Here is a 22,694-nt window from a genome sequence, read left to right as displayed (position 1 = left end):
ACATTGCATACCCTGGTATGTGTTCTTGATGATGTTTGCATATTTCGGAGGGATACCATAGTGAGCGATGAGCTTCCACAGCAACACCAGGTCTACGCTGTCAAATGCCTTTTCAAAGTCAATGAAATTGACATAGACAGGGGTGTTCCATTCTATGGACTGCTCGATGATGATCCTGAGGGTGTCAATTTGGTCACTGCACGATCTTCCGTTCCAGAAACCAGCCTGGTTCTCTCTGTCTTTCATCAGCCCCCTTCCGCAGCCTCTCCAAGATAATGCGATTGAACACTTTGCCGGATGTTGATAGCAGCATGATCCCTCTGTAGTTGTTACACTCCCTGAGGTCTCCTTCTCCAAGAGTTGCCCCTGCTTGTTGCGGATCTGTGTGTTTGTCCGCCTAAACTTGCCTGCTAGTTTCTTTGTGGTCAGGTAGAGATCCTTGAGTTGTTCTTTGAGACTGCGACCTCCGCTTGCTGTGCCAAGTCTTCAATGTAATTTATTTTGTCGCGTTTAGCGCTTTTTTTTTCCACCTCCTTGTTTGCAGCTTCATAATCTCTATGGGCTGCCACCTTTTGTGCTCGTGTTTTGCAGTTGTTTTTTGTGTGTTTTCTTATCCTCCTCTCTTCTATCCTTTTAGTGTTTCTGTTGACAACCACGGCTTGTGGTTTGTTTTCTTCCTTCCCAACACTTCTGAACAGGTCTCCTTCTGTATGTTTTTCACGCATTTCCAACGCTCCTCCATTGGTGTTTTGTCCTCTTCTTTCAGGGCTTGGAGCCTGTTCTGTAGGGTGGTTTGGTACAGTTCAGTTGTTCCTACACCGCGTTCCAAATTATTATGCAAGTTATATTTTTCTCTAATTTTCCAAAATAGGCAATGCAAATGACAGTCAGTATAATTTTTAAGTCGTCAACCGTTTGGTATAATTCAAATGTTATTTAACAAACCCTTCCAATGATAACAGTATTTTTTTCAAAAATAAAACTCTAAATGCACTGTTCCAAATTATTATGCACAACAGAGCTTCAAAACATTTTATAGGTTATAAAGAGCTGAAAATGGTCTTTTAGTGAATTTGCGGCATTAGGAGGTCATATTTACTGAAATCAAAAGCTATTTCAATCAAAAACATCTTAACAGGCCAAGTAACATGTTAACATAGGAGCCTTCTTTGATATCACCTTCACAATTCTTGCATCCACTGAACTTGGGAGTTTTTGGAGAGTTTCTGCTTGAATTTCTTCGCAGGATGTCAGAGCAGCCTCCCAGAGCTGCTGTTTTGATGCAAACTGCCTCCAACCCTCATAGATCTTTTGCTTGAGGATGCTCCAGAGGTTCTCAATAGGGTTGAGGTCAGGGGAGGATGGGGGCCACACCATGAGTTTCTCTCCTTTTATGCCCATAGCAGCCAATGACACAGAGGTATTCTTTGCAGCATGAGATGGTGCATTGTCATGCATGAAGATGATTTACTATTTGACGCTTTTCGGCAGTAGAGAGATCCATTTTCTTTCCCATATTGCTTGAAACCTGTGGCCTGTTTAATCATGTGGACCGTCCTTCGTAAGTCGTTTTCCTTTAATTGGGCTCACCTGGCAAACTAATTATCACAGGTGTCTGAGATTGATTTCAGTGATCAAAAGAGCCCTGAGACATAATACCATCCATGAGTTTAATTGAAAAACAAAAAAATTAAATGTTTATGACACTAAAATCCAATTTGCATAATAATTTGGAACGCGGTGTATGTCCTGGACGAGCTGGATGTTGAATTTGACTCTGTCACAGGTGTTGTTACAGCGTTTCAGCTTCAGTTGTATTTTAGCTGTCAGTAGGTGGTGGTCTGACCCGCTGTCTGCTCCCCTCTTCACTCGAACATCCAGGAGAGAGCGTCTGAACTTCCTGTTTATGCATATGTGGTCGATCTGGTTTTCAGTAGTGTGGTCAGGTGATACCCAAGTGGCTTTGTGGGTGGGTTTATGGAGAAAGAGTGTTCCTCCTATGACTAGGTTGTTGTCTGCACAGACATCAGCAAAGATCTCTCCGTGCTCGTTCATGGTGCCAATTCCTTGCTTTCCCATTACCAGATGGTGTCCACTGTTGTCCATTCCCTCCTTTGCATTCATGTCTCCCATGAGCTAAATGATGTCTCTTTCTGGTCTGGTCTGGAGTATCTGTTGCAGTTGATTGTAGAGGTTGTCCTTTGATTCCTCATCGGCATTGTTGGTGGGTGCATAGCATTGTATGACTTGAAGCTTGATTCTTTTCTGTGTTGTTTGGAATTGCGCAGTGATGATTCTGGAGTTGATTGGCTCCCAACTGGTGAGGGTGCTTCTTTGGAGAGCATAAATGCTACTCCCTCCGTGTGTGGCACCTTATCATCCGGATGTCCAGAGTATAATATGGACTCACCGGTTGCCAGTCTGACTTCTCCTGTCTGTATCCATCTGGTTTCACACAGACCGAGGACGGAGATCTTGTACCTCCTCATCTCTTCTGCAATGACTGACGTTTTCCCTGCTTGGTACATGGTCCTGATGTTCCAGGTTGCGATGTTAGTAGGTTGCCTAGAGGATAGAAAATTCCGCCGCACCCTCTCCATATGGTTTTCAGTATGCGCCTTCATAGTCTCTTCGGCATGTTTGCCTGTAGAGTCTTCTTCTCCAAGGCTTCTGGGTTTTTTACTCATTATCAATGTTTCTGTAAGCATTTATATCCACGTCACGGGGGATTGGCCCATGCGCTTCACCAGAGCCCTGTTGGTCAGCATTACCTGTTTCCAGCTCTCACGACGAGCACGTAGGGATGGGCTTTGAGAGGTAATGCTTTTATTTCTGTAGATGGACCTAATCATTCTGATTTGAGTGACTGATATACAGATAAGCAGGATGCCATTTACCAGCAGAAATTCAAATGGTCGAACATTTTAGGCAGATTGGCTTCATTGGCTTTCTCTGACATGAGAAAGAATGTGTTAAATCACTGTTTTGTGTTTTGTGTCCATGGTTCAGGCATCTTTTATTTCATTATTGGAGAAGTGCCAAAAAAAAAACAGCAGTGTTTTCAAAGTTCACTTTGAAAACTTTTTTTTTTTTGTATTTTTTCAGGACACTGTGGCAAAAGACCCATTGATATTCAGGCATTCAAAGTGAGTTAAGATAATGTTTTTCCAGAGAAGACTGGTAACTCATTTTGTATGGTTGCATGCATGGTCGGTTACATTTTATAGATTCTGGCTATGCCGATGTTTCACACCATCTTAAAAAAAAAAAAAAGATTTGTAACATATATTCCTTCTTAGCTCTACAATAATAGGATCACAGCCATAAGACATAGTAAACCCTAATACTAATCAAATGAATATTTCTTTGTTATTGATGTTGCCGTCTTTCCCTATTATTTAATATTTTAATTTGTATTGCTTAAAAATAACTTTGGCCTATTGAGCTTAGCATTACCGTTTGGCTTCCCATTAACATTTTCTTTTCTATATTAGCATGCATGCTCGTTAATGTGAACCCCGATTTGCCATCAGAAAGTCATTTCTGCCGTAGTGTTTTGAATTGGCTGAGTGCTAAACATGTTTGTAATGGCTGACACTTTGTGCGTCCCATGTGGCGAGACCTTTCCAGACAAGCTCATCAGCATTTAGCCTGGCCCGACCTGTCATGGCAGACTTATTTTAGGCTGTCACGCCCTTTGAATGGCAGCCCCACGGTTGCCCCTGATATTTGCCTACTCAGACCGAGACCATCGACCCGCCACAGTCTTTTCACTTGGTGTTCGTTCTCTGTAGTGATGGGCGACATCGCAGGTACTCTGGCATCTTGAGAATTTAGTTTAGGAGCCTGGCCTATGAAATGGGAGGTGGAAGAAGGTGCTGCTGACATTCAGAGATCTAAAAGTCTGTAAAAAAAAAAAAAAAGGCAGATGTTGGAACATTTGTTTCCTTTGGGGCACTGCAAAGTCTTGCCAGCGAAGACATTCTGGGCTGAATATCAAACACGTTTCCCTTCGCTCTTTAAAATGGGCTTCATTAAGCGTCTGTCTTCCCTACTGAGGTGATGGTGACTTGTTCTCCACCATGATGGCTGCCGTATTGTGGCATAAGGAGCTGATCTGATGCAGCTCATTATCTCAAGCTAAATGCTTACAAATGAGACAACACCGCACAGCTGCTTGTCCGCAGGGCCTGTTAAACATGCCACCTCTTAGAAAATGGCGACTCAGTTTTAAGGAAGGTCAGCAAAGGTCATGGGATTTATTTATTCAGTAAAGTAAGGGAGTCTAGCCAAATGTAGTAGTCGTGTTGCCGCCACTTACAGCCACATTAAGACTCACATGGGAAGTAAGGTTGTGTGTTGGGAGCAAATGGAGCTTAGTATGCCTAAAAATTCACGCTGTAGATATTTAAAGTTGTGACTGTGGGATTGTTTTTGTTGGAGGATCAGTCAACACCTCTGGTATAAGTGATTTTTTTTTTTTTAATTATATTTGCTCGGAATTAGTGAATGTTGGATTCTGCATGTCATTAGAAAAAGAAATGTAATGAAATCAGAATTAATATCTCTGATGCTAATAAATCCCTACATTTAACAAGAACATGTCTGCGCTTTACGTCACCAGTCCCTGCCATATTATGTTTTACTTGTCATGCTTGGCTTTTTTTTGACTTGCTCCTGTTCCTATCAGGCACCGACCGACAGTCCAAGCTTATTCCCGTCACAAAGGGCTCAGTGGGGGTTACCAGTCAAATGCCCAAACATGACTTTTATCCTCCAACAGCTGGGAATCTCTAGACGTGTTTTTGGGCTAAATATCACATCTGCATATGATTGATCTGGTCTGAAATGGAATACATTATTTGAATTCCAAAGTTCATTGTGCGACGTGGGACCAGGCTGTAAGTTTGCTATGTTGCTCGATGGAGTGGTAATATATTTTTTTGAAACAATGATTATGGCCCGATTTCTCTTCACAGACAAAATAGCTAGTGCCTTTACTAAGTTTAATGATGCAAAAACGAATATGTATAATCAAAACTCCAGCTTACAAGGTTGCTCCTTGTTAAACAGAAGTTGTTTTTAAGTTCTGTGTCTACTACTGTTTGTGGTCAATACATAAGAGGATGGTGGGGTGGGAACTTGTTTCCCTGGTGTGATTAGGCCATGTCTTTCCATGAATGTGTAAATGACATTGGACACTTGACTTGGAGGTGAAAATGAAGTGATTTTCCTCCATCGTATTGCGTGTATTGTGCGCCCTTTATCAAGACATTTCACTCCTCGGGTTAGTCTCCTCTTGAGACTTTTCCAAATCGTGGGAGTCCTCTCCAGTGTCAAATTGTAAATGCCCTTGAGGAGACGGTTGCCAATGTGAATATAACAATGATTTCATTTTTACCGCTTGGGTTGCCACTGAAAAGCATGCATATTTATTAATACGTAATAATAAATTTAATGTGAAATACTTATTTAAAAGAAATACTTTACCAAATACAATTTTCATCTACTTAAATATATTGGGCATACAGTGGTCATTGCCATAATGTTGGTATAACTTTATATTATTATCGTTCTTCCTGAACTACATTAAACAAGGAGTGTAATACTTCCACGAGCCTTAAAAGTAACTCTGTCATTTCACATCTTTTGAACTGACTGGAGTGCCAAAATATCAAAACGTGTGTCATACTGTCACAGATTGTAAATATACAACGTCAGACAAAGCTTTTTTATGGCAACATATCTGCAACCCTGTTAGGATTGTCACATTCCATCTGTGACCATATGGTTAAGAAATGCTAATATATAACCGAGAACCCCACAACAAATTAAATGTATTCATTGTGAATGCTTTGATTTTATCACCGCATTTTCAAAAGTAGCTACCTCCCCTGTTTTAATGGAAACTGTTTTAAATAATTCTGTTTCCATTGACTCATGTTAATGGAAGAATCGACTCAGGTGTTCAGATAAACAAACTCGCTGCTACGGAACCTTTATCCCCAAGGCCCCCGCGTGGCATATCGTCTCATTATACGCTGGCGACAGTAGAGCTTCACTGATTCAAATCCCTCGAGAGGGGAACAGTTGAAGTGTCTCGATAATAAAAGTGTGCAAAAACACAGAACTGGGTCAAAAAAAAAGGAACTCTGATATTTGTTTTCTTATCTCCAGCTCATTTTTGATCCCAAATAGATTTTTGTTTGTTCCCATAACCCATTTAATTGCAAATGTGGATATCACAGGTTTCTGAAATGAAAGCACATACACGTGTCTGTGTATTTTTTTTTGGCTTACGTAAACTAGCACTTATGGACATTCATACAAACACATACCTATTAATCTTCATCACTGGCCAAGAAAGTACACCAATTCTCTTTGTCGAGATAGAGATGCAAATTCAAGGGCTTGTCCCCAGTGTCCCCCTGGTGGATTTCCTTAAAAGTAATTCAAGAAGCAATTTTGAGCTGAGCAAGTACGAGCTGAGCTGTAGGGTTTGGGCACCTAACCAGGGTCCAGGGGGCTTGAGCCTCCTGTGATTAAGTGTAAGGAATTAGGGAAGATAAAGAAGAGACTTAAGTGCATTATTCACCTCAATGATTTTTAAACACCAGCCTGTCTTTAATTTGGCAGAGCTGAATAAATTAAAGCAAATAATGTTGTTACTCAAAGTAACTTTGTTAGGCGTAGTCGAAGGCAGCTGCTGCCAGCCACTGTTTGGTACGGAACCGTCAATCATTTGTCTTGAGGAAAGATTTAAAAATGTCTTTTATTACTTTCAAACACAAACCACAAAGACAACGTTGAGATGAATTCAAACCTTCGAGCACGGTAGGCAAGTTAAAAGTAGAGAGCGTCGTTGGAGAGTGGACTGTCAATCCATTTTAAATGCATCGGTCTACTCCATAATCGAATGGATTATTGTCATTAGGACATGGGCTGCAGGAAGCAGACAGATGTCTCCAGCCCTTGAATTACAATGCTCCTGCTGCTGAGGATGGTAAACCTTTTACTTTGCTCCGTCGTTGATTCCTACTCTTCAGGGTTTTGATGGTGGGCCGTAACACTCCAGATGACACTGTGCAGGAAAACACAGATCTCTACCAAGATAAGGACCGTGCAGAAAGTTTATCCCCTCGAAAAAGCGCCCGTTCTCCCTCTGTCTCAAGCAGGCAAGCAAAAAAACAAATAAAATAAAACTTTATTTGTATAGAACATTTAATTTGGTATGGAATATAGAAGAGTTTTTCAAAGCATATTTACATGTGTGGGTAAATGCCCAAATAAAGATAAACTGTATGCATGGAGCAAATACATGCATGCACTCAATTAAAAAGGAAAAAAAAAAAAAAAAAGCCTCAGGAAAAATCAATCAAAAGCCGATGAAAACCTCTTTTGTGAATATTGATAGAGAAAATGCTACTATACCTGTTTTAAATGTATTTTAATGTTTTATTTATTCATGCAGGGGCGGGCGTGCTCTTAAATGCATACAGTTATATGATGTCTTGTCGTGTCCGTCGTTGCCTTTGAAGACATTGAAACCTTCCTGTACGGTCTACATCGGGGTCGTGCCAAACGACAGAATCCCTGCAGCGACTGGTGTTAATTCCTGGGCTGGCGGATGGGGGAAAATAAGGATCTTCTTTGTAGCATCCATTCCAGGCACCATTTTAACACCATAACTAGTTTTGTGAAGGAGGAATCAATGCATCTTATCTTGTATTTAGTGACTCATGTGGAGCCAAAACCAAGGTGTCAAGGGTTTTTTTTTTTTTTTTTTTTTAATAGAGAATCAGGCGGTGACGCTAATCAACACCTCATTCATTGTCTGACTCTTCAACGCTTGTTCCTAGCTTGTGCTAAATAATGTCTAATCTGCCTCCGTGAGAGGCGATCTTTTGCCAAGAATTAGGGATATCTTTTTTTAAATTTTTTTTAAAATATCATTCTAAAGTTGCCGTAATATTTATCAGTGGATATTATCATCATGCTATTACCATGTTGTAATCATCAGAATCATACCCTGACATGACACTCTTAAAAGGCAAAACTGTAACATATATATATATATATATATATATATATATATATATATATATATATATCTCAGAATAGTTTTTTATTTTAAGTTATGTAGTTGTTAAGCAGTACTTTTCTCTCCTTCACACCTGTGAGTTGTATTTCATTCCTTCTGCCAACCAAGGGGTTATTGTGGAGATTGAGTGCTGTTTTTGTTTTTTTTGTTTATCCCCCCCCCCCGTCCCTGTTTGTGGTCAAGTTTGTCCAATACAATCCCACTTGCAATTTAAAAATCACTCCTGGAACTTGTTTTTCCAAACTCAGAAGTTGTAAACCTGTTTTGCATTGGTGGTTGAAACGTCATTGCCGGGATCTACGTACACTCACGGGTTGAATAGCAGACTGCAAAGAGTATTTTACTAAATACAAGTTGTGAACTAAATGTTTGGATTCAGTATCTAGGCTCATGTTCAATTCAATATCTTAACACATTTTTACAAATTGACAAGGACTGAAGACAAGTGTTGTATTGAGTGGTCTTTTGGTTTTAACATGGTCTTTTGGTAGTTCACATTTGCCAGGGTGTTTTGGGCTAGGAGCAAAACTGTTACCCATCCTATTAAGGTTTATCCATTGTCTGAAAGACAATTATATAAGTAATGACATGAATACATTTTGAAAGCAAGAAGTGCTTATTTGTTGCTTATAAATTGACACAGATATAGCTTACAAATTGGAAAGGAGCCATCTGCAGACAAGCACCTCTTTGTGCGTGCACTGTCATTTATACCTCAAAAGCTGGACAACGAACAAGCAGCATACTTATTTTATAAAAGTACATTATTTTAACTGGTATAAGTGGAAAGATTTAATGACTTTCTAGCAAAAGAGAAAATTTCAAGAATATGTGGGTAGCTTGTATTCCACAAGGGAGGGTCCTAAGGTCTTGCTAAGAGCTCTAAAAATAAGCTATACATTTTCATTTATTTATCCAAAGGCATATGTGATGGAGAGAGAGAGAGAGAATTGGTGCATCCTCATGTAGATGATTCCCCTGGGAGCCTTCTCTAGAAGGGCTTAAAATGCACGGCCCATCAGAAAAACCTAAACACTGACTGACAGGTTGAGTGTATACTGTATACTGGGAGGGATCAGCGTTATTTCCAAAGGAACTTCAAGTGTAGTAGTGAGTTTGTATTCTTAGCTCCTGGACCTCGTAGTTTTAAAATACCACAATGTATGTATTGTTGGCAGATTCTCAGAGTAAACATTAAAGCTGTTTAAGTGAAGTTAAGATGCATTATGAATGATCCTTTCTTGATTGTTTTTTGCTGTATTTTAACCATCTTGGATGTCTCTTTAGTCTTAAACGTAGACCTTTAGAGCCGTGCTACTAAGGTCGGTGTTCGGTTTTGCCCGCGGTTTCGCTTTTTTTTGGTCAATTCATTTCATCAAAATACGGTATAATTTTTTTTCTTGGGTCCTTGTGATTGGCTGTTGTCTTTTACCATTCAATACCGGGGAGACTAAACAAACAGACATCTGGCTGTGAGAATGATTGCTGTATAAATGGTTAGAAGGATGCGAGTAGAAAATGTTCTTTATACCACCCTACGACTTAGGTACCATGCCTGATTGTTCTCATGGGGACCATCACTGGGATATTCCAAAAGACCATAAAAAGGGCAAACAAAAATCAATAAAAGTACTATCTACAATCCCCCTGGCCAATTACAAAACCCTACAGTTCACGGTTTGTGTCAGACTTTTCACCGCTAGTCTTATTATTCACTTGCTCCCTTTCTCCGGTCTTCCTTTTACGGGTCGATGTGATACCACATTCTCTGGATAGGGTTTGTTCTTCTGTCCCTGTTTTCCCGTTTGCTAATGTGTGTTTCCTTTTTATTGTCAATGTTTCTATCCTTGCCTTGTCAACCCGTGCACCTCCCGCAGCCTTTCACAGAGGTTGTGGAGGTAGCCCAGGCCAGCCCCCGCACCTCTGTCTTCAGGGGCAGCCCGAACACTAAATCTTCTGGGGTACGGAGTTTGTGTCCAAACATAAGCGCTGCGGGAGTGCAAAGAGTAACGCACGGTCCTGACAGAAGCGGGCCTACGACTCCCGCTGCCGGGGAACGGACGTTTCATCCGGGACCCAAGTGTGGATCTAACTGTCCGGAGAGAAAGAAGGATCTTGCCCCAAGCTGTAGAGCCAATGGGCTGGCCATTGAACTGTGCTGGAACAGCTGTCGGATGTGGTGTACAGGATGCAGCCGGTCAAGTGGAACCGGGTGCTGGCCCTCCAACGGAACCGGCTCGCTCTCTACCGGCCCCAGGCTCCAACCGAGGAGGTATCGGTAGCTGAGGACCAGCTCCAAGCAGCCGATCATACTATCACTGTTGCGTAGGAAAGCGCCAACGGCAGCGCCAGCCTGGCTCCCCCTCTCTCTCCACCGACTCTGAATCTGTGAGATAACCACGCCCCATTCACTTGCCTATAAGGAATGGAAATGTGGAATTATGAAAAAGACCCCTGAAATTAATCAAAGTAGTCATTTGAAAAATGCCTTTTTAAAATAAAAAACTATTTAATGAGCTATATTTACTCATTTATATATTTATATTTATTTATATTTATATATGCCTCATTTATTTATTTCAGGATTTATTTCATAGACTTTAATTATTTGCTTATTTAATATTGACTCAAATGGCGTTCCATAGGTAAAAGTGTTCTAACGACACTCTGAGGGCGACCTCAGAGTGTCGTTACAACACTTTTTACCATGTGTTTTAATAGACTTTACCACTGACCTTTTTGGAGAGCTTCGTCCCAGACAGCAAACTAGCCAATTACACCAAGAGCACACACAGGGAGAGGAGAACCTGTCTGTGAATATTAATCAGCCAGAGCCTTGGAATTCAGCATTTCAATCTTGGGTCACTTTTCTGTCCTCCCCTGCTGGTCTGGAACAGTCATCCGCTCCTCTCGCCTTCACCTCCTGCTGAAAAGATGTTTTGCTTTTCCATTACTCAAGAAATGCTGGGAGCGATAATGCAATGTGCTCATACTGTTTAACTGCTCATATTGCACTGATATGGTGTGTTAGCTTAAGATTCATTTTGGTTGTTGTACACAATCAGATGGTGCTTAAAGCTACATGTAATAACCGTTTGTGGTAAAATATACATTTTTGATTTCTATTATTATCTGAATTTGCTTTACCAAGGCCCATTGAAACCATGAAACACCCTACCCTCTCCAGCCACATTTTAAACTGTTAAAAATATTATATGAGTATCAATGTTTTGAATAAGCTTTTTCCACCAAAAGATGTTTAATTAACCACAGCAACTTGCAAACAATAGAGCTATAGAAATAGCAACATCTATTGATCAAATCAATATAAAATCAGTATATATAAATCAGTATATTTTGGTAAAACGTGGAGAAATTCGTGACTCTGAATTGTTTCCTAAAATGGGGGGTCTCACTTAATGTCATAGTTGGACCGCCTGAATATTCCTGATTGTGAGTATCTGTGTACTGGGTAGTGTACTGATACTAAAAATACTGCCCCATTGGAAGTGATGCAGTTTCCCGTCCCGTATTCATTTGTGTGTATGTGTAAATTAAAATGAGAAATCATTTTGAAATGAAGCTACTCTGTAAATGATGAGCAACCCTCAACGATTAGACCAATATATTTTTATTAAGCATTCTGCTTAGAATTCTGGTGCATTTGATGGCCACGATAAAGCTTTATTTCACTGAACAGGCACTGTTTGATAACATGAAACAACCTCCTACCAGCTTCCCTGCCGTCAGAACCTGGTTTGAAAGTCAAAAGTGGCCCCCTTTTTTTTTTTTTCTATCTCTATCTCATCTGTGATGTTATTGTGGGAGCTGCAAACAATCCAAAGTGGCCGTGGCCTTTTGTGCCTTCATTTAAAAGACGTGAGATGTTTGTGGTTGGTTGCATTGACAATGGCATCTAGCATCAGAATCAGCAATTTATTCTAAAGCAACAGTGGACATGCGCTTGGCTTTCCCCCCCGCTGGTGACAGCTCATGGACGATAAGGGAAGGAAAGGCGATGCAGAGATTTTCTGTTGCACAAATTGTGCAATTTCTGCTGGACACATTCCCCTGGGAGCGATGGCGAACTCGCAGAGGAGTTAACACTGTAAAGCCCCCTGTGTGTAATATTATAACACCCACTTTAATCTCTCTTTTAAAGACTACATTTACATTGTCAACGCGTCCTATTGTTCATACTCGCAATCTTATTGGATGGATGATGTGTTAATAGATCTGGAAATTTGGTCATGTTTGCGTCCATTTTGGCCAACTTTCCTCTCGACTCTCGTTTATTTCTAATTTTGGCTCTGACTAAACGATATACTTTCTCCTAGTGACCATGTCTACCTATGGTGTATAGGCTTTAGACGTATGTTTCTAAGGTGAAAGGGTGCAACCTTGGCTCTGTGTGAGCAAAGTAACACGTCCTTACATATGAAAGGTTAATGAGTGGGGAGAAATGGAATGGCCTCTGTCACGGGAGGCTCCTCTTCCTCGCTCCCGAGGAAGGGGAATGAAGCAACAACCAGGCGGTGTTAGTTCAGCCAGCTAAAACCAGAGCGTTCCTCATACATAAAAGACAGATCTTGGGGATCAAAGCTGTGTCATGTGTGGGTGTGAGGACGGGGTTCACTCTAGTGCGGGGGTGGAGCCGATAGTTGCCGGGCTCTGAAATCAAAGAATCCTCTTCCTCACAGGCGGACTGTAAGCAGAAGATATTTTAGCACGGTGCACCATATGTTTATTGTTTTTGTTTTCTTCACGCAGGGCTTGTTAAAATGTGCACATTCTCAATAATAAACATTACCTGGAGAAATGTTTTAACCGAAATCACAAATATGTCTTAACAAAGCCTCGAAATACATTCCCGCAAAATCGCTAATATTATGATTTCTAAAGTTTTGTTCGTAACGACTCTCAATCAGTATTGGCCTCAGCTTTCGCCCTCATCAATATTCATGAGCTGACCTTTTAGTGACGTGTAACAATTACAGGTGAGTATTGGAAAAGGTTCATGTAAAGCGGCTCAGCTCAAAGTGTGTTTCCTCATGCGATGCTGTGATCTGATGACAATGAGTGTGTCCGATGAAATTGTGACAATTAGGTGGGGGGGCGGGGGGAAAGATCGACTAAGAACGAATGAACTATGGGGCCGACTTTTAATAAAAAAAAAAAATAACATTTATTTTTTCCAAGTGAAGAGAGAACAACTTGATGACTAAAGTTATATGTGATGGTGGAATATTTTGGTGTTTCAAACTTGGTCCGACTTTGAAAGTTGAACATTGTGAACTGACGTTATCCATCTCCATCTTTCCTAGGAAAGGAGGCTTTGTGCCCACCCATTCCTTGAGATCTACAGAGGGGGTCAGATCCAGTACATGGTCCCGCTGGCTCGTCAGGGAGACTTTTATGTGCCTGAGCTCCGCCATATAGAGAGGAGACTGTCAGGAGATGGATCAGGGAGTGAGACAGACATCTCAGGTAGGGTTATTTCACTCAATTTAGTGCAGTGATTCCCAAGTCCCCACAGGGGGTCGACAGATCACAGGGGTCTGAAGGCCTTGGACGAAACGTGACTATAATGTATTGTGTGGCCTAAAACCTTGCTCTGTGTACCGTGAAAATAGAATAAATTCAGACAAAACGACCACGGACTGCAAATCAATACATGAAAAAAATCAAGGGGATGCTTTGACCGGATGCAAATTCTAGTGTTCAACGTCTGCACCCGTAGCTTTATTATCAAAACATTCACTGCTGAGATGTTGTTTCAGTGTTGAATGCAAAAGCACAAATCATTCAAGATCAATGGAATCACAGAAGGTAATGAGTGTAATATTCATCTAGCGCCGCCCATGGAACATCCACCTTGTTGATGCTGTTGTTTGGTTAAGGAACTGAGCTCTTGCAGAAACTGGCTGGGATTGACACCTGCTCAGGTGCAAATGAAAAGCACAACTCAGTCGGGGTGCCAATGAGCAGGGATCCACTCCTCAACAACAGACGCCATATGGGCAATCTGCCGCCCACTCATTATGCATAGTCGTAGAACAAGTAGCATGCTACTCTTTCCCTCTAAATCAAACCCTATTTTGTCTTGTTTAGTGAGCCAGAGGGTGTATGGTACTAACAGAAATTTATATGAATGAAGTTGGACTCCTAGACCTACAGAGATGGAGCGACCATGTAAGATGCTCTAGTGTTGCACCTCCAGCTGTTTAAGATAATGATACTTTATTAATCCCCAAAGGTAAATTCCAGCGTTGCAGCAGCAATGACAATATAAACACAAGAAAATACAAAAAAAACACAAGACGTTGACCGAAGCTACTGCAACAGGCTGCCACATGACAAAACACACATGATGTGGCAGTGGCACGGTGGCGCAGTGCATTGCACTGCTGCCTCACAGCAAGAAGGTCCTGTACGATTCCCGACGAATGCTGCCCACTGCTCCTGGCTGCCCCCCCAGAGGAAGGACAAGCCAGGATGGGTCAAATACAGAGGCCATATTTCACTGGCCACCATCCAAAGCATGTGCATGTGACAATTAAAGATTTTTCTTCTTCTTCTAATGTACAAAACACACTGTTTTTGAGTCAATTAGTGTGTGTGTGTGTGTCTGTGTGTGTGTGTGTGCGCGCGTGCAGCTGACGAAGCTTCCCTCAAAAAACATCTCAATTTATCTTCCCTTTTACAAAACACTTAAGATACAATTTCTTTCATATGCAGAGGAGGTAAGATAAGACATGGTATGAAAACGGATAAAACAAAATGAGAATTCAAATGATAAATGATGCTGATGAACACCTGGCCCTGATAGGTTTACTTTGACAGTGAGCGACAGGTCAGGATAAATGTAGTAAACACTAAGTGCTAACAAACTGTAAATGTCTTCTGATTGGGTTCGCCTCTCACAGGAAGGGTAAATTATAGTTATTGAAATGTAAAATTGTTTACTCACCGTATAAACAGCTAGGGGCACAACACACCATGCTCCTTTAGAAAACAATATTCTTAAGTCAAGTATTTTTGTATGCAGTGCCCGTGCCACATAGGTTTACAAGACACCATTCAAATGGTTGTATTCCATTTTTTCTTTCCAAGTTTTTGCAATAAAAAGCACAACATAGAAGTTATCTTTCCTAAAACATAGTTTAAGTATATTGCACAAACTGAAGAAATGAAAGATGTTGCTGTTACTTTAAAAAGGAAATACTTACTTGCTTAAAATACTTAGAGAGAACTGTGCTTCTAGGAGCTGTATTTCAGTCACTTACCATAAAATGGTATTCAATTCATTTTAAATGACCGAAACTATTTCCAACTGCTATATGTCACTTTATAATACCCAGTCCTCCACTCAAAGTCCAATTATTAAAGATAATATCACGCTTCACTAATTTCCCACGGAGTTCTGTTCCGGGTTGATTTGCTCCGTTGGACTCGAGGCTAAAGCGAAACGAAGTGACGTTGACAAATTCAGTGCTTATCCTTTCCCAGTTTCACTGGCGCGGTGCAGAGTGAAAGTCTCATCCGGCTCCTTGACTGGGAATGATAATGTGACAGTCAGCCATGCTCCTGTCACACCCTGGACCCAGACAATAGAACACTGGAGACTTCTCAGACCACACACACACACACACACACACACACACACACACACACACACACACACGCGATCGGAACAGCATCCACCAGCACATGTTTTGTACTCTGGGATTTGTCTCACGTGTAGTTCTGTATCACAGCGACTAATAAATTGTTGACAGTTTATAAGGAACGCCACCATTTCCCCAGTAGGTCACACTCCTCAGTAACAAATGACCTTAAAAAGTTATTTGCTGACAAATATCCAACTTAATCTATAAAGCCAGCTACATAAAACACATTAAGCTATTACACACGGAAATTGAGATTGATATGCCGTGGCTGAATGCAAATGTTGACCAATTGTTAGCTCGACAGGTGTTCCCCGAAAGGCACCACAAAACTTTTCTATAGACACTAAATCTATAGACACTTTCACAGCAGAAAAAGTTGCTTGCCTGAGATGTTCTCCCAAACAAATGTGATTTTCCTCCATTGGCTGATTAGATTATGACCCACTTCAGGCATCCGACCAGTGGAGGAGAAGTCTTTCAGCCAAACCAGTATTGTTCAAAACCATTTGCGATTCAGGACTTGTTTTGCAGAATTCTATTGTTTTATTTCAGTTTGCCACTTGTTTAGTGAGCCAGAGGGTGTATGGTGCTAACAGAAATTTATATGAATGAAGTTGGACTCCTAGACCTATAGAGATGGAGCGACCATGTAAGATGCGCTAGTGTTGCACCTGATAAACAATGATATAGGGACAAGTTGTAGTCTAACCAACCAATCAGGGCTCGGGACATGGTTTCTCATCATGTTTTACATTAAGGTCAATTGGAATTCATGCAGAATACTGCATGTCATGTTTATTGTTTTGTTCCCCTCCTCATATTGCCAATGTTCATGTTTCTATTTTTATTTTTTCATAAAGTTAAGTGTGTAGGCTATTTGCCACGGGAAGCAATTTAGTTGTATCTGATTTAAATATGAAAACCTTATTTTCCATCATACTCTCTCTCTCGCGCTCTCTCTCTTAATGGACGCCTTCTCTCACATAAATACCCATATATTTTCTCTTCTTCCTTACAGTGCTATTGCAGTCATTTCTAACAAAGTTACAGAATATGAGAGCTTGTACCTTATGACCATGTGGATGCAGTTCAACACGTCTCTAGTATTTACAGCAGGCACACACTGTCATGAAATCCTTATGAAACTATGTTTAAGGTTTTTGGGTTTATTTTGGTGTTTTTTTTTTTTTGTTGCTTCATTGTAAAATGGAAGCATGGATTTGTATTTCACAGCAATGTTTTAAATGAAGACATGTATCTCCTTCCTCCTAGTTTCAACTTTTTTTTTTTTTTTATTGAGATAAATGAATGGGTATTCATTGGTGAATAATCACAACCCTGCTATTTTTCCTCGATTCCAAACTCGCTGAAGGGAGGACACAGTTTATCAACCTGTCAGTCAGTTTTACATTTGCAAAATATTTGTGCCTTTGGGGGTTTAACTTGTGTCACATCCATTAGCAGTAATGTGATGATTAGTCTCCTCATGGGTACAGTCAATCTTCACTGTTTAATCTCAATCATTAACCCTCTTGATTAGATTTCCTATTAATTGCTAGTTTGATCTGATGTAAATGGGTACTGATTAAACAGAACAACATCATAATGGAGGTCCAAATGAACAACTAAAAGGAAAGTTATTATTCTTGTTTGTTTTCAGTTTCAACTGCAAACTAAATCGTCAGTGACGCCACAGGACGTTGTCACGCATTAATTAGCAACTGCAAAGTGCATCTGCCAAAATACTAATATTATATTGTTCGTACTGTATCCTGCTTTCACACTTTATGGTTTTAACCATTACAGGCTCTTTATTCTTGTTACATTTATTTTTACCCCACACTTCAACATATTGATGAACCAAATTGGATTTGTGGACAACCAAATGGACAAATTTAACACATGGAGGTTAGAACATTGCTCTGTCATTTTTGCAGAAATATTGGGATCTGCTCTGATACATACAGTATGCCATGAAGAAGTGCATTTACCCCTATTTAGTGGAGATTATTGAATTTCAAATGATTGATTAGAACACATTTAAAACTGTCGAAGGTTAAGCATGGGAAGAGGCAAAGATGATAATGAGGTAAAGGATGACTATAAATGATTGTCCCAACACGAGTAAAACATGGGACGGTTGTCCTGAGGTATAACGGGTTCCATGATCCGGGCGATGCTGGACCATGTTTTCATAAATGTTTGGTTTGGTGGCATTGGCTCACGTTGATTGTTAAATTTATCTTTTTATTTATTTATTTATTTATTTTTACCCCAGGCATTATCGTCCAGCTCTTACCTATCGCAATTTGAATAGTTTCATGATCTAAAGGTACTCTTTTTCAATGGTATTTTAATGCAATGCAGGTATGTCGTTATCCACATAATAAAAAATAAATACTACTAATAATAATGGCTTTATTTATATAGCACCTTTAAAAACAGAGTTTACAAAGTGCTTTGACAGACAAATAAAGCAGAGTGTTCAGATATTGAAATTAAAAGGCAAAGGAACATGAATAAACAGTAATTAAATGAATTAATTAAATTGTAAAAGCAGATAAAGGAACAAAAAAACAAAAGTAGATATGTTACAATAATTTATTTGGCAGGAGTCAAAGGCTGACTGCAAGCACCTACAGTACATGTGTTTGTGAGAATTAACACTGTGTGCTGAAATAAAGATGTGTGACTGGGGCTAAATGAGGTTCAAAATTCAAGAGGTTTATTCCTCACATACATATACATACTTTCATACATATATGCAGTGAAATGTCAATGCAACGCACCCGGTGATTACACACAACACACGTGTCCTAGGCTGAAGTAGCTACCTAAGAATTACTACTAGACCAACTAACTGATTCCTAAAACGTAATGCAGTTAGTCGATACTAAAGAATAAATTACAAATATATAAAATAAAATAAAATAGAATAGATAAAGGGAATAGGCTTATGTATATGAGATAGACTTATGTATATGGGATAGGCTAATTATGTATATACAGATATGTGCACAAAAAGTTAGGGATATTCGGCTTTCGGGTGAAATTTCAGGATGAACCTAAAATTACATTGCATTGCATTTAGCAGACGCTTTTATCCAAAGTGACTTACAATTATTCAAACACCGACGGACGCAGCCATCAGGAGCAACTAGGGGTTAAGTGTCTTGCTCAAGGACACTACAGCATGCTAGCAGGAGGAGCCTGGGATCGAACCAGCAACCTTTAGATTACTAGACGACCAGCTCTACCTCCTGAGCTACCACCATGAACAACACAGGCCTAATTTAATCTTCATGGACGACAATGCTCCAGCTCATGGAGGTGGCATCATTAGTGAATGGCTGCTGGAGACTGGGGTACCTCAAATGGAGTGGCCTGCACTTTCTCCAGACCTGAATCACATAGAAAACCTAGGGGATCAGATGAGTCGCCGTGTAGAGGCTCGTAACTCTGTGCCCCAGAACCTCAATGACCTGAGGACCACCCTTCAAGAAGAGTGGGGGGCCAGGCCTCAGCAGACAATAAGTCGACTTGTGAACAGCATGAGACGTCGTTGTCAAGCTGTAATTGATGCTCAAGGGCACATGACAAGTTATTGAGACATTGACATTTTTTGTTGTGGTGTACCCACCGCTGTTGTTGGCTTTTGTTTCAATAAATTGTTTGAGATGAGGAAATCACCATTTCATGCTTCTACTTAAATGCCCTACTTTCATGATATAATATCACTGTAGCGTGAACTTTTTACATTTTCCATAAATTTCACCCAAAAGCCAAATATCCCTAATTTTGGGAGTAGCGTATCTGTTATGTAGCTTGAGTCAGACCAAGACGTGCCTTAAAAGTGATCAGTAAAATCTTAAAATTTGATTCTGAACTGAACAGGGAGCCAATGGAGAGAAGCCAGGATTGGGGTGATGTGATGTCGTCTCTTGGAACCAGTAAAAAGCCTAGCTGCTGTGTTCTGAAGGCGAGAGAGTCCTGAGAGAAAATCCTGTGCCATCCAACGGTTTATATCATTGAGACAATGTAGAACAGCAGCAACAGCACGGTCACCAGGTCTCAGAGGAAGGTATATCTGTGTGTTGTCTGCGTAGCAATGGAGAGACACATTGTGTCCTTGGATAATTTTGCCAAGAGGCAGCACATAGATTGGTAATAAAAGTGGACCTACAATGGAACCTTGCGGAACACCGCAGGTAAATTGAGCTGTGGAGGATGAGTTGTTACCTATGGAGACTGCGAAGGTTCTTTCTGAAAGCTAGGACTAAAACCAGCCAAGTGCAGTGTCCTTGATGCCAACCCACATGTTAAGACGTTCAATTCAAATGGCGTGATCAAAAATGACAAAGGCTGCACTTAGATCTAAAAGAATTAAAATGGCCCCACCCCCCCTATCGGCTTCTAAAAGGATATGGTTGATTACTTTGAGGAGGGCGGTTTCTGTGCTATGTAAAGCTCTAAAACCCGACTGGAATTTCTCAAAGATGTTATTATGACACATAAAAGCCAAAAGCTGGGTTGACAACCCTAACCCTAACCTCTTTAATGCCTTTTTGCAGTGAGCTATTTATAATAGATAATAAACTGGGTCCAATTGTGTCAATCAGCTCTTTAAGAAATGTGGTGGGGATAATATCAAGGATGCACATGGTTGATTTCATGTGGATAGAGTTTCAAGCAAAAATGATGGTTTTAATGATAATGATAAAAGTCTGGGGTTGGGATGGTTTGTAACAATCATGTTAGAGAAGAAAGTTGCTCTTGCTTCTTTGACTGCCCTTTGATAATTGTGCATGGCATCTTTCCAGATTTCATAAAATACATTTAAACTACTCTTTCTCCATTTCTGTTCCTTTCTCCTACAGTCTCTCTTTAGGTCCTGGGTGGATTTATTTAGCCAGGGCTGCCATGTTTTGACTTTTTGTCTTTTGTAAGGGGTGACAGCGTCCAGGGCAGTCAGACACGTGTCATTAAAATGGAAGACTCCTCTACGGTAAAATCTGGATAAAAGGCAGTTAAAGGTGAAGCAGAAGCATTGAAAAGCAGAGAAAACGTACTCGCGGATATAGAGTTAAAAACACGGCGGCAGACAGGATTGTTGTGATTGATTAAAAGAAAATAAAATAAAAAATAAAAACAAAATTGGGATAAGACCACACTAAATAAAACCGCTTTGTGATCCGACACACGGATATCCTTTGTCTCAATGTTTTCAGAGCTGAGACCTTAGAATGTGTAGGGTCTCGTACCACTTTAGTGAGGTTAAAAGAGTCAATAACATCCATGAAATCAGTAATAAAAGTGTGGCGGGGCAGCAGACATGTATGTTACAATCACCTAAAATCAGAATTTTGTCATAATTTGACAAAGTCTTAGTTAAAAAAAACCCATTATTTGGTCTCGGTGGTCTATAAATTATTATGATCACCGGGTGCACATGTCATTAGGACAACTGGGACTGTAAAATCAACCGGTTATAAAGGAATAATTTACTTCAGCTTGGGATAAAGTGGAGTCCGAATATTAATACATGGGTTTTGGTTAAACCCCATAGCAGGTTTTTTCTTTTGTTTTTGTTTTTTGTTTTTTTCTTCCCCACAGCCTGGCTTTCATTTCCAGTCGCTCACAGACTCGCTGACTCACTTCTGCTCTGCTGCTGCTCCAGGTGCAGAGTCCAACAGCGGATACAGTTCCGAGAGCAGCCGAGAGTCGTCCCCGGAACGCCGGTGCCCGACACCTCCGCCCTGTCACGGCCTGGACCACGAGCACCAGAGAGGGAAGCCCCACTGAAACACTCACCCAGCAAATCAAGGAGGGGGAGCCAGGAACTTGGAACGTCCAACAACAACAACAACAACAACCTTGATATTGTCATCATCATCATTGCTGGGGAAAAAAAAAAGCAAGGCACTGATTGTTGGTGAAGGGTGTTTTTCAATATTTCATTCTGGAAAGTAGGAGAGGTGTTAAATGGAAGTTGAGTTGTGAAGGTTGAGGGAAGCATTTCAAAAGCTGAAGAGAATCTTGAGGAAAGTATTCACCCTCATTCAGTCGTAACTGATCGCTTGAGGGACAAGACGTCTGGGTCTGTGATTACTTGAAGAAATTGCCTGGAATGATTCAGGAGTTGCTTGAAATATTTTTTATTAAGTCGTGATGATATTTTATAATGAAAGGATGTTACAAATATTGAAAACATTGATATCTAGATTTTTTTCTTCTTGATTGTTCCTTTAATGGTCATTGTTGAAACGGCACAATTTCTTTATTGTTTACTGGTCAAACAAAGATGCTGCTTGTTTTAAGCTTGTACACTGTTTTAATGTTTCTAAAGGGTCCATTACAGCAACTGCAGATGTCCCTTTTAGTGTTACCTAACAGTAAGTAATGCCAAATGTACTGTTTATATCAAAGGGCTTGTATACAATTATTTCCTGGTGTACAGTATCACAGTGAATGTAACTGCAGGTATTGACATTTTGTTTTGTAGTTGAATGTCTCATTGAGTGAATTGTTACAACTTCCTAAGATAAAGTGTGTTTTGTTCTAAAAAAAAAAAATGCGGTCATATAAATGTACTTATTCTTGTTTTACTCCAATAACAGAATACAAGGTCCTTATTTAATGTGCAAAGATTAAGTGTGCAAAACCATTTTCCCCGGCAGTATCCTTTCTTTGCAGCTCGGTGGCAGATCATAATCACCAAAGAAATATAGAAATCCCTTTCTGAGCTAAAGTGAGTACAGTGCACACTGTACATGCACACGCGCACACACACACACACACACGCAGACCCATTACAGGCGCGCGCGCACACACACACACCCACACAAACACACCACCAGCACCTGCTTTGAACACCCTCCTGGTTACATCCCTTTCCTTTCCTCCCTCATTTTCTGCCATAGCTA

The 22,694-nt window shown here is 40.4% G+C and overlaps 1 protein-coding gene across 1 annotated transcript in view; it reads left to right on the top strand.

The window, feature by feature from the left end:
• Nucleotides 1–22,240, top strand: part of tex264b (testis expressed 264, ER-phagy receptor b) — a 30,019-nt gene extending 7,779 nt beyond the window's left edge. The window contains exons 3-4 of the mRNA XM_080001660.1: nt 13,426–13,588; nt 21,449–22,240. Coding sequence (XP_079857786.1) covers nt 13,426–13,588; nt 21,449–21,573 — 288 coding nt within the window. The 3' untranslated portion in view covers nt 21,574–22,240. The remainder of the gene's footprint in view (nt 1–13,425; nt 13,589–21,448) is intronic.
• The last annotated feature ends 454 nt before the right edge of the window (nt 22,241–22,694 follow it).

The sequence above is a fragment of the Zeus faber genome (assembly GCF_960531495.2).
Source record: "Zeus faber genome assembly, chromosome: 5".
In the NCBI taxonomy this organism is placed as follows: domain Eukaryota; kingdom Metazoa; phylum Chordata; class Actinopteri; order Zeiformes; family Zeidae; genus Zeus; species Zeus faber.
This window is presented reverse-complemented; position numbering and strand designations above follow the sequence as displayed.